Genomic DNA, 13,591 nt, shown 5'->3' with positions numbered 1-13,591 from the left:
ATTCTCATCACAACACTCAAATAAACACATACCTCCTCCATCAGCACCATTACAACATAGATCCATTGTATCACATTCACTTTCAGTAACCACTCAATTATCCGCACAAGACATTACACCAGTACAACGCAAACAAACATTATCACGCTTGTCTTCATCAGCATCTATACAATCATTCACGCAAAACATCCAATCATCATTCAAACCACTATCACAACAAATAAACAGTAAACAAACACGATCAGGATCATTTGTTCATGATGTACGCAGCCATCGCCTGTCCACACATAGAGAAGAATTGATTAAAAAAAAGGAAATAATGCAGTCTCTAAAGTAAGTTTAAAAAATAATTACAATAAAAATAGTTATTTATGTGCACGAATAAAGGCATTAAATTTCATTTTAGAATCATTATGGATCAACTACGTCGAATGGAAGAACGACAAATTTCTATAGAAAATAAAACCGAGTAAGTATATTAATGATTTTATTAAAGAATAGCAAGCAAAACTGAATACTTATAAATACATTAATTACATAATTTTATTTTTTTACAGTGAAAATGCAAAAAGTATAAAAAGATTATTAAAACAATCTACAATAAAGAGACCAACAAAGCCACAGGAGGTCTCATTTAAAACCGTGGATGATTTCTTGGCCTTCAAAGAAGTTGATGAAGAGATTTATAATGATTTGGTAAGGATATATTTTGAAATATAATATTTTCTAACACAAATATATATAGTAATTTTTTCACTTTATCAAAAATTTTGTATTAGGTGGGATACTTCATTTATCTTGGACGAGCCAATCCAATAGATTGCGCCGCGGAATATTTTCGCAACGTATTTCCAGAAGACGAGAAGATTTTATCACACCTCACTCTAAATGGAAAAAGTGGACAACGAGGAGACTGTAAATTGCGGAACAGTCGCTTCGCTCAGGCATGTCAAGGTTTGTAAAAATACTGTCAGTGTGTGATGTACATGTGTTCTACATTGATTACGTTTACACGTCAAACTTAATTGAATTTAGTAACTTCCGTTTTGAGGTAGGCTAATCACAGTCATTCTTCTAAAAAATAAAACAACTGTCATTGACCAACCTTATATGTCGTCTACAATGGGACTTTAAGAGAGAAATTTAAGATTTAAAAAATTGACTAATCATATTCATTATTCTTCTCTAAAGTCAATTGCAATTGGTTAATTTCTTAAATTTTAAATCTTAAAATCCTATTATAGATGACGCATTAGAACAACTAGAATGTTATTAAATTTGATTAAAGATGACGTAAATGTAATCATTATGGGTCGTAAAAATAAAAATAATCATGACCTTATACTTCAATTTTTTAAAGCAAATTCTGAAAGATATATGATTGTAATAATTATATGTATAACTTTAAGAATTTGCTCCAAAAAATTTAAGTATTTATCAAGTTAATTTTTATTAATACGCGGGGGGGAGGGGTCATTGAATATAAAATTAAAGTATTTTTCGTCTATATTTTTTCAGATGCCATGAACACAAACAAATATTTTCTTAATCCCAACAACATCGAATTTTATGACGCCCTGGAAAAGGCTTTAAAAATTCTTAAAATCAGAAAATGGCGTTACAATAAGAAACGACGTCAAGAAAATGAGAAGGACGTCCCACCAAATCGATGCCGCCGAATGTACAACGAAGATGAGGTTTGTGTTTCTTATTTCTACTTTTACTTTTTTATTTTCATTTTTAGTTGATAATTCTTCCAATGTAAAGAAAAAAAGATAAACTTTGAATTAGTGCAACTAGTTCTAAAAAGAATAAACTTTATGATTACAGAAAACTACAGAATTTGAAGATATCGTGAAGACTGAGGAGTTCGATGATGTCGAAGACTTGGAGAACGATGAACTAACAGAGACTCATTGTCAGCACACAGAGGAAACTGAGGAGATTGAAGATGCAGAGAACGCTCTTTAGTAAAAATATTCATATTTTAAAAATTTAATAAATTTAGGAATTTTCATAATTTATAATTTATATAATTAATAATGAATTATTAAAAATTATTACAAAAAAATAGGATTTTTAAACATTTTTTACAAAATTATAGAAAAAAAGGAAATTTTAAAGAATATTTAACATTTATATGTATACATGTAAAAAATTTTTATAAATTTATAATATACAAAATAATTTAATATTACTGCTAGAATATTTATGAATAATTTTAAAGTGTTCTATTTAACACAGACTGTAAAAAAATTATGTAAAATTACATGTAATTTTGAAACCCACTATAATAGGTGTAATTTTACACAAATTTTTTATATATTAATGAATATTTCTGAAATGTTTATGATTTATCAGTTTTTATATTTTACCCTATTTTTTATTGTATTTTATAATATTTATATTTTGTCCTATCTTTGAATGCATTTTATAATATTTATATAGATATAAATTAACGTTAATATATTATTCTATCTTTATTTTTTACTAGATATCAAAATAGAATGAGACGTCGATTTACGTTAATATATCATTATTCAATGGAAATTAAAGATAAAATGACGCTTTTGCATTTTTTCGTATCACTATAAATGATAAATGAAATACATTCAAAGACAGAGCAGAACGTTGCTTATTGTGAAAATATTTCCAATATTTTCAGATATTCTGATTTTACGCAATTTTTATGGAAATTCTAACAATTTTTATTTTTCACCAGGCATGAGGATTACAACATCGCTGAAGAAACCCAGGAAAATGACGTGGACGATGATAAGATCCAAGAGGATACAGAACGCGTAGACGAAGATAATATGGAAGTACTGAAGTACCTAGAAGAGCACAGGGAAACTTGAGTAATGTATGGTCAATTTAATATTTTTTTAGGTACTTTGGAGAAGCAAAAAACACAGCATCAAATTTTGGACGTGCTTCACAGAGAATGGCGGGGAGGGGCCGTTCTCACCCCTAATTCATTTGTTTTCTTTTTCAGGTGTAAAATATGGAGGGGCAAATTTTTTGGTTGTGCCTCACAGAAAAGGGCGGGGATGGGGTCCTTTCCCTCTCAGCAAACACAAAATAACAATAAGTTTGAGTTGAAATAAGATCGAGTAGTACATTAAAATTTAATTTATATAATTTAATTTATAATTTAATTACAAAATAATTTATTTAAAATGTGTTATTTTTAAATTTTAATTATATTTATAATTAACTTAAATTATATATATTATTAATACATATATACGTGAGTTAATTATAAATGACATACATGTATATTAGTTATATTAACAAAATATACATAATATTTATACACATAGTAATATATATATATATATATATATATATATATATATATATGGTATATATACCCTGCATAAAATGTCTTATATATAATTTTATATATAATTTTATATTATTTATTAGAGTAAATTATTATACACTATATATATACATATATATATGTATATATGTATATATTGTACATATTATATAATATATATTATTATATATACATGTATACATTTATATTATTATAACATATATATATATAATACGCATATATATAACTTTTCTTAAAATTATATGTATTTTATATAAAATGTAAAAAAATAAATGTTTTTTAATTATAAAATTATTATAAACTATTTTTAATTATAAAATATAATAACAAAAACAAAAGGGGAAGAAGGGGAGGAAGCGTGTACAAAATGCCTTCTTGTGCTGATATTATACTGATATCGTATTCGTACTGTATTGTATTATGAAAGTACAGCGTGTACGAAAATGCTTTCTTGTACTGGAACTGTATTGATATTGTACTAGTATTGTATTAATACTGTACTGGTACTATAGGAGCACAGCATATAATGAGAATTTTATATTAAAATACATAGCGGTACAGTGGCGCTACAATAGCCGTACCGCGTACCAATACGGTGTACTGGTAATGTATGCCTACGGTACGCACATACGTGGTAGATACCGTACTGATACATAGAGTACGACGTACGCTCTCCGTACCGGTACTGTAAAAATATTTCGTTATCTGGATTACTATAAAGTATTACTGTCTTTGTGATTAGTCAGAATCGTGCTCCTTTCCGTGCACCGTTTTTTAAACACAAAGTATTGTTCGCTCTCCTTTTTGGTAAAAGGAAAAATAGCTGACAAAATTGTCGACCACACCTTCCCGCCTAAAGGCGGGGGAGGTGTTTCTCTTCCGACTTCGGACTCAGACCTATTTCTTAGTGATAATGAAGAAACAAACAACGGATATGTACCGGGAAGCCAACCCGTAAATATATCTAAGGAGGAGGTAATGGAAGTAATTCTCGATAGTTTTTCAAACCTGAAAAAAGGATGTTCTAACCTCTCTGACGATTCGTCGGCCACTGTGTCTTGTACAAACGCTGATGGAAACCAAAAAACAGGTGGGAAAAATCAAAAAGTGAAGCCTAAAAAAGCAAAGCTTATTCAAGTACCTTCCCAGCGGAGATTGGACTCTCCTTCGGAGAATACCCTCATCTCGAAGAACTCGACCAAAAACATCTACAATGACAAAAGAACCTCTTCACCAACCGACAACAAGTCTTCGTCAAACTCTCTCTGGTATGATCGTCATTATAATGGCCCATTTATTGTTTATGCTAGAAAACTGGGAGATAGAAAGTCCGCCAAAGATGTCTCAATCAGAAGCTGCCAAACTTCTAAACAAGGCTAATGCGAAATATAATTTGGTCGAATACCACTCATGGAATACGTGGAAGGTTTCTTTCGACTCGGTCCAAGAAGCCAATTCTGCTATTCGCAATAGATTCATTAAGGAACTAGGATTAACGCTCTTTATACCAAAATTCAGAATCCTGCGCAAAGGAGTCATAAAGGGTATCCCCTGTGACATTCAGTTAGAAGAGATACTTAAAGTGCTTGAAAAAGACAATTCACTTCTCAGAATTACTAACCTTTTTAGACTTAAAAGAAAGGAATCCAATATCAAAAAAATGATCGATTCTGAATCTAAATGCATCGATTAAAGGTCAAGACATCCCAAAGATTATCAAATTATGGAAAGTAAATCTCCGAGTTTCACCATATTTTCCTCCAATCAAAAGGTGCTACAGATGCGGCAAATTAGGTCACACTAGCAAAGGATGCTCAGCGGAACAGGAAAAGTGCCTTAACTGTGGTATACCTCACCAATTTTCTTCTGAAAACCCTTGTCTGTTTTCGCCTAAATGCATCAACTGCAATGAGAACCATCACACGTACTCTTAGTAGAGAGTGCCCCACTTTCAAACAAAGAGTGGAAATTAATAAAATCATGTCGGTTGACAATATTTCATATATGGATGTATACAGGATTGTCCTAAAGTCAGAAAATACCATCAACAAGACAATAAATCTTCTCAAGGACCAGAGAAATTTCCGTTCCTGAGCCGGAATCCAATGAATTTATCCAAATCTTACGCTGATATTTCGAGTTCGCAAACGACTTCCACATCTAGGCCCCCACATATGCAATAGAAGTTCTGACGGACCTCTTCAAGAGAATTTCAACAGCTCTAAACCAAGAATTATTAGTACAAAGACTCTAGAACACTATTAATTTGCATATTTTAGGTAAAAATAATGTAACATCTCAAGCTAATAATAAAGCCAAAGATAAGACCCAAAAACTTAAAATAGTTCAGTGGAATGCTCGGAGCTTCAAACATAGAAGTAACGAGTTAATTTCTTATTCACAAAATATTGATATCTTTCTTATTTTAGAAACCTGGCTGGACTTTAAAGATAATGTGACTTTTAAGGGTTTTGATGTAATTCGTAAGGACCGAACTGGATATAAAGGTGGTGGAATCATGATTCTAGTAAGATCAAATATAAAATACTCAACTTTAGAAGACATTCCAGACTGTAGAGGTGATTTGGAGGTGTGTGGGATCGAAATCTTTACACATAAAGGTAAAATCTCTCTATATAGACCCCCGGATGGCCCTCGCCTACGTATTAACACCGTGGAATAGAACAATTTCTTCTCATATTTTCAAAATTATTTTGTAATAGGAGGAGATTTTAATTTGCCTAATGACTCAATACTTCCTCTTCAAGATAGTATCTTTGACCTTGATATAATTCTTCTAAACTACGATTCGCCAACGTACTTTGAGTGGGAGCGCAATTTTTCTTCCATATCTAAGATTGATAAGTTCTTCTCTCGGACTGAATGCTGAATGGGCGGTGAATAGTGATACATGGGGGAGTGATCATGTCCCAATTTTTATTAGCATTAACGGGACTTCAGTTATTAAACCTAAATTCAGAAATTTCCGTAGAATATATTTTTCTAACAAGTAACACTATCCAAATATAAATTGCCGATTTTGATAATTTTTGAATATGTTATAGTAGACGTAAAAATAAGACATGCGTATTCTTTTTTATCGGCGGAAAAATATATTTGGGGAGTGAAACACTCCTTTGAATTTATGGGTGTCTGGGGTCGATTTAATTGTTTTGTATATAAGGGTTTAGTATTTTTGGCCTAAACCAAATAAAATAGTTGCATCATCAAGAGATATAAAAAATAAAAAATGTTTGACTTGATTTGATCATTTTTAGGGGGTAAACCATCCCTGTATTTAAAACAAAAATTTAAAAAAATGCCCAGATGATTTACCACCTAACAAAAATGGTTTACCCTCTAAAAATTATCGAATCAAGTCAAACATTTTTCATTTTTCATATCTCTTGATGATGCAACTATTTATTTGGTTTAGGCCAAAAATACTAAATCCTTATATACAAAGCAATTAAATCAACCCCAGACCCCATAAATTCAAAAGGGTTGTTTCACTCCCTAAATATGTTTGTCCGTCGATAAAAAAAATACGTATGTCTTATTTATACGTCTACTATAACATATTCAAAAATTATCAAAATCGGCAATTTATATTTGGGTAGTGTTACTTGTAAGACAAATTGGACTCTTTTTCATGATATAATTAAGAAGAAAGTGATAAAACATGAACAAGAATTGCTTAATATCGAGGTACTTTATCGTATATATCTTTTGTTTCCATAATTGTTAATAGTTTACAAAGAGCCTCTTCTTCTGACAAAAATTCTCATCAGAAAACTAACCAACTGACTCATGTCGGCCTTGCGGGAAGGCCTGGTGTTTCTTTCCACTCGCCTACGAGGACTAATTCACTAAAAAACAAAAATAATAATAAAAAAACCAGGCCAAAAAGTTTGTAAACCGTGCCCCTGGTGGAACGAAAAATGCAATACCCTAATTCTAAAAAGAAAAAAATCTCTAGAACGCTTTAAAGAACACAGTACTAGAGAAAATTTTCTACTATATAAAAAAGAATCCGCTAAAACTAGAATTGGCCTTAGAAAGATTAAAAAAGAGAGTTTCATTGATTTTTGTGAAAATTTAAGAAAAGATACAGATACTATCCATGTCAGACAAGTACAGTGCTGTTATCAGAATATAGACGAGATTTTCCTTGCGTTCAGAGGGCTACCACAGGGTAGCGTGCTTAGCCCTCTGCTTTATAATATATATGTGTCAGAGGTGGAGGGGGATTGCGAGCTCACTTGTGGCATTGTTCAATATGCGGATGATATTGTTATTTTTTGCTCTTCTAGAGATATCGATTTTGATAAAATAGCACTCAAAAAGTCATCAAGCACTCAAAGTAGCTAAAACATTGCTTTAGATGAGTTTAGAAATTTCTGGGGAAAAAACGAAATTTTGTATCTTCAAAAACTGAGGATCAGAAGTTAATCGTGAAATGTCCATAGAGATCAATAATGTCAGAGTTAATCCCTCTGTAAAGGTTCGTTTTTTGGGTCTCACTCTTACACCCAATCTCAATTGGAATTTTCAAGTTTCACACATTTGGAAGAACTGTCAGTGCCCTCTAAAGATTCTGAGTTGTTTGCGACATACTTGGTGGGGTGCGGACCCCAGACTGTTACGGATCATATATTATGCCCTTATAAGATCTCGTATAGACTATGCTAGCTTTGTTTTCTTTGATCTGAATAGTACTCAGAGGACGAAATTGGATAGAATTCAATTTAAGGCGCTTAGAATAGCGCTAGGACTGTGAACTTCTTCTTCCACAAATTTTGTACTTAAGAAGATGAAAGAACCTCCTCTTACACTAAGGTTTAAATTCCTGTGTAAATCATTTGTAACTAGAATATTATCCCAAGAGAATCACCCTATTATATCAACACTTTTCGAACTTCAAGCTTTCAAAGAAGATCCTATTTTCATAGATAAAGTTAAACCATCGAATATCTTGGAGAGAACTTTCTAGAATTATCAAAAATATCTCACTTAATAGAAGTTAACTCCTGTCCTTTATGCTTTTCTAAACCTTTTGACTCATTGACTTTCCTACCAACAATAGACTTATCTTCCGGTAGTAACTTCGACAAATCCTTGAACTCAAATCAAAAGTTGTTTTTAGACATTTTTCAGAACAAACTCGAGAACTCTTACTGCCTATTTACAGATGGATCCAAAACACAAGGGTTAGAATACACAGGCTTTGCAATAACATCACTGAAAGAGGACATCAAATTAAAATCTAGATTTTTTTCTTTCGCCTCCATCTTCTCATTAGAAGCTATGGCCATTTTAGAGGCCATTAGGTCATCGAAGAACCTTAACATCAAAAATTTAATATAGTAAAAGAGGCCAGCATAACGAGCATTAAATAGAATGTTAGAATCAGAAATTTATTTAATATATTCAGCAAGCATTGTTAAACCGAAAATATATCAATCGAATCGGACAAACCGTAAATTTACAAAATCTTACATAAAAGAATTAGACGTTTCGACTGCACGCAGTCTTCTTCAGTGTTACATAAATTATCAAGTCATATCTTAACCGCTATTATATTACATTAATATCGTATCAAATTAATAATGTTAGAAATGTGTCACGTGTCGCAATGTCGTCGCAATGTCATATCTAATGTTTCGTCCATGAATCCTTTTGTGTAGAGATCCCTCTTAAGCTATAAAATTCTTTCCGTGAAATTTCTTCGTTTCTTTGCGAGAAATGATTAATAACGGTATGCACTGCGTATAATTAAGTCAATTAATAATCGGTCACAATTTATAAAATCTTACGTAATTGTTCGGCTTACTTTAAAATTTCTTTATGCTGATTTCACATTATTTTTAAAAAAACTTTATAACTGTTAGTTCGTTAAGATATCTCACTTTCAACTGTATCAAGTCAACAAGCTAAGAGTGTTTATATATATTAAGTTATTATGTAAAAAATGTTGATGTCTTGTTTGTCTTTTTAGTTGTCTATCGTCTGTTTGTTAACATGTTTAAAACATCAAAATAAGCCTCACTGAGCAGCTTAATATCATTGTTGGAATTAAGGCCATTTTTTTGCTCTTTGATATGTAACATCTCAGAGACAAGTCTCTTATGATAATTACTTTCCCTGTCTAAAATCTTTACATTATTCCAATCAATATTATGGTGTTCTTTTACTATGTGTTCCGAAATTACCGAGTGCTGAGTTGCCGAGTCAATTCATATATTAATAACATAAAATCCATAGACATACAATGTGTCTTAAACAAAACAAACTTAAATCCGATAAGAATCACACATAACTGTCATGCAACAATCATAAAAGAACCGGACATAAATATACATATAGAGGCAAAAAAATTTTTGAATAATAACACTCATCCATTAGAACATACAAACAAGAAGTGGTTCATTAACCTTTCAAATACTAACATTCCTCCCATGGTATCTTCCTTGTTACAAATGGGTAACAATTTCTGTCTTCCCAATTTTAATAAAAAATCAGCCATACATGAATTCATCAAAGACATAGAATGTAATGCAAGACGTAACAATATTAATAATTTGACAACTACACGAAATATCGCGATCACTAAATTTACACAACTTCTTAACTCGAACGAAAAAATGGGCTTAACACAACGGAAATTAATCCAGATGCACAAGAAAACTATGAAATTCAATAAAGATAACCTGCATATTATATACACACGCGCGGACAAAGGGAATATTACGGTGGCAATGGATAGATCGTATTATAGTAGCAAAATGGGTGATTTATTAAAAGATGTTAATACATACTTGACTTGGGAAAAAAATCTATGTAAAAAAATTGAGAAAGAACTTAATAAATTGATTAAGAATTGGCTTAAGAATGATTATATTTCGAAAAATGACTATTATAAACTTTATTCGAGCGATTCTGTCCTACCTAAGGCTTACGGATTACCCAAAATTCATAAAGAAGATATCCCATTTAGAATTATAATTTCATCCATAAATACGGCTTTATATCCTTTAGCGTCCTATTTACAAAAAATTATATCAACCGGTATTCTCACAACCAAGAGTCATATTAAGAACAGTTATGATTTGTACAACATGCTCTCTTATAAAAATATTGAGAATAATGATATATTGTATTCTTTAGACGTAGTTTCGCTTTTTACGAATGTACCTCTAGATCTGGCGTTAGATGGTATTGATAATAGGTGGGAACACATTGCTATTCATACAAGAATACCTAAAGTTGAGTTTATACAAGGAGTTAAACTTATTTTAAGTTCCTCATTTTTTACTTTTAACAACAAGATTTACAAACAAACCTTTGGGGTCCCAATGAGATCTCCTTTGTTACCTATTATCGCGGATATAGTGATGCAGGATCTGGAGAACACAGTTTTTAACGCATTAAATATTAATTGTACTTTCTATCTCCGATATGTTGATGACATATTGTTAGTTACATCTGCCGATAATATGAATCTAATCATCAATAGTTTCAATAAATATCATGATAGATTAAAATTCACAGTTGAGCGGGAGGTTAATCGTAGCCTAAATTTTTTAGACTTATTAATTAAAATATTTAACAATAGAATATATATGGATTGGTACCAAAAAGAAACTTTTTCAGGAAGAATATTATCATTTTACTCTAACCATTCACATTGCCATAAAATCGGTGTAATTTTTAATTTAGTTGACAGATGCTTTTTATTGTCGCATCCACAATTTTTCAACAAAAATTTAGAGTTAATTATTAATATATTACTTAGCAACGGTTATTCTTTGGATCTCATATTTAATAAAATTAATCACAGGTTGGGTTATCTTATTTTCAACAAAAACATCAAAGAAAAAACAAATCAATAATGGACTTACGAATAACACAAAAAAAGAAATAAGAACAAAAAAATTAATAGTTATTCCTTACATTAAAAAGATCGAAATGGTTGTCTCCTCGTTAAATAATTCTGACTATTTAGTGGGTTACAGATCTCTCAATAAACTAGACAAAATCATTAAGACACAAAAAGATAAAAATGAACAACCTTTTCATTCAAACGTTGTGTATAAGATCGGCTGCAAAGATTGCAACGCCTTATATGTAGGCCAAACGAAGAGACAATTACATACTCGGTTGAGGGAACATAGGAATAATATTAAATTAGACTCGACAAAGCACTCGGTAATTTCGGAACACATAGTAAAAGAACGCCATAATATTGATTGGAATAATGTAAAGATTTTAGACAGGGAAAGTAATTATCATAAGAGACTTGTCTCTGAGATGTTACATATCAAAGAGCAAAAAAATGGCCTTAATTCCAACAATGATACCGAGCTGCTCAGTGAGGCTTATTTTGATGTTTTAAACATGTTAACAAACAGACGATAGACAACTAAAAAGACAAACAAGACATCAACATTTTTTACATAATAACTTAATATATATAAACACTTTTAGCTTGTTGACTTGATACAGTTGGAAGTGAGATATCTTAACGAACTAACAGTTATAAAGTTTTTTTAAAAATAATGTGAAATCAGCATAAAGAAATTTTAAAGTAAGCCGAACAATTACGTAAGATTTTATAAATTGTGACCGATTATTAATTGACTTAATTATACGCAGTGCATATCGTTATTAACCATTTCTCGCAAAGAAACAAAGAAATTTCACGGAAAGCATTTTATAGCTTAAGAGGGATCTCTACACAAAAGGATTCATGAACAAAACATCAGATATGACACATTGCGACACGTGACACATTTCTAACATTATTAATTCGATATGATATTAATGTAATATAATAGCGGTTAAGATATGACTTGATAATTTATGTAACACTGAAGAAGACTGCGTGCAGTCGAAACGTCTAATTCTTTTATGTAAGATTTTGTAAATTTACGGTTTGTCCGATTCGATTGATATTTTTTTGGTTTAATAATGCTTGCTGAATATATTAAATAAATTTCTGATTCTAACATTCTATTTAATGCTCGTTATGCTGGTCTCTTTTACTATATTGATTGTTTCAACAATATGTAGTAGTAGTAGTAGTAGATAGGTAGTGAGTGGTTCCATGACTAGGCCCCCGACGGCACCTAGATCTAGCGAGATCCATTGTGTCTCCTCATTCTTGACTTTAAACTGGGTGATGTGTACTCAGCCCAGAGTTCTCCACTAGGCTTATGAGTTCCACCACCCTTGTTTTGTCTAATTCTTGGGATTTAAGAAAACTTTTTCCTGAATCTCTTTCTAGCCAGAGCCGGACATTGGCCCAGAATATGAATGCTGTTCTCTTTTACCTCCCCGCATAGTCGACACTCCTTCCTGTCTGCGAGTCTGATATTGAATAGGTGGGCTTTGAGTATTGGTGAATGTCCTGTCAGCAGTCCTATCCCCATCCTCAATTTCTGCCTATTTAGTGTGAGTAGTTCTTTGGTTCTGTTACCATTTATGTCTTTCATCAGGAATTTAGCCTGTCGGCAGGATTTCAGATTTTCCCACCTGGCCTTATGTTGTTTGTCTATACTGTCCCTGATGAAGTTTTTGCCCATTGTAAAGGGCACTCCCACCTCCCGGCTATATGGTGCTTTGCTAGCCCCTTCTCTAGCCAGTGAGTCTGCTATTTCGTTTCCCGGTATGCCCTGATGCCCGGGTACCCAGACTAAAGTTACTTTATTTGTACCACACAGCTCCTCCAGCGCTAGCATGCAGTCCCATACCAAGTATGACTCGGTGGTCGTACCCGCCAACGCCAGAAGGGCTGCCCTACTGTCTGAGCAGATATATATTTTCCTGCAATTTGTTCCCTTGGTTAGGTTCAGTTCGGCACATCTGAGGATGGCGAGCATCTCTGCCATAAAGACCGTGCAGTCGCCTCCCATTGGAATACTCTCCCTATGGTTTTCCCCAGGTCCATATACTCCTGCTCCAAAGCAATTGTTTATGCCTGATCCGTCCGTGAACCACATGTCCACCTTTGTGTCCATGATCCCGCCCGGTTTCAGCCACTCGTTTCTATCAGGTATCCATAATTTAAAATGTTTTACCAGTTGATACTTTCTTGTGGTTCTGTCCTGTTTTCCCTCAATAGGGTACTTTTGGAGAAGACCTAGCCTGGTGTGTCCCAGTCCTGTGTTTCTCCATTCACCCTGACATTTCAGGCGGTATGCCGTGATATTGGCTGATTTTATCACGGCCAAGCCTATAGGCGTA

The 13,591-nt window shown here is 32.4% G+C and overlaps 1 protein-coding gene across 1 annotated transcript; it reads left to right on the top strand.

The window, feature by feature from the left end:
* The first annotated feature begins 319 nt into the window (after window positions 1-319).
* LOC114928582 (uncharacterized) lies at window positions 320-819 on the top strand. Its single transcript, XM_085489485.1, has 4 exons — window positions 320-333; window positions 407-469; window positions 558-695; window positions 780-819. Exons 1-4 carry the CDS (start codon window positions 320-322, stop codon window positions 817-819), a joined length of 255 nt encoding a protein of 84 aa, XP_085345611.1.
* The last annotated feature ends 12,772 nt before the right edge of the window (window positions 820-13,591 follow it).

The sequence above is a fragment of the Nylanderia fulva genome, unplaced genomic scaffold (assembly GCF_048542155.1).
Source record: "Nylanderia fulva isolate GAGA-0341 unplaced genomic scaffold, ASM4854215v1 Scaffold85, whole genome shotgun sequence".
Classification (NCBI taxonomy): Eukaryota; Metazoa; Arthropoda; class Insecta; order Hymenoptera; family Formicidae; genus Nylanderia; species Nylanderia fulva.
Note: the sequence above shows the minus strand (reverse complement) of the source record. Positions and strands in the feature narration are given on the sequence as shown.

Bases quoted from the DNA above. Each gene is read 5' to 3' on its own strand.
- LOC114928582 (XM_085489485.1), top strand. The intron at 470-557 runs GTAAGTATATTA...ATTTTTTTACAG, and splicing joins TCTATAGAAAATAAAACCGA to TGAAAATGCAAAAAGTATAA. The intron at 696-779 runs GGTAAGGATATA...ATTTTGTATTAG, and splicing joins GAAGAGATTTATAATGATTT to GTGGGATACTTCATTTATCT.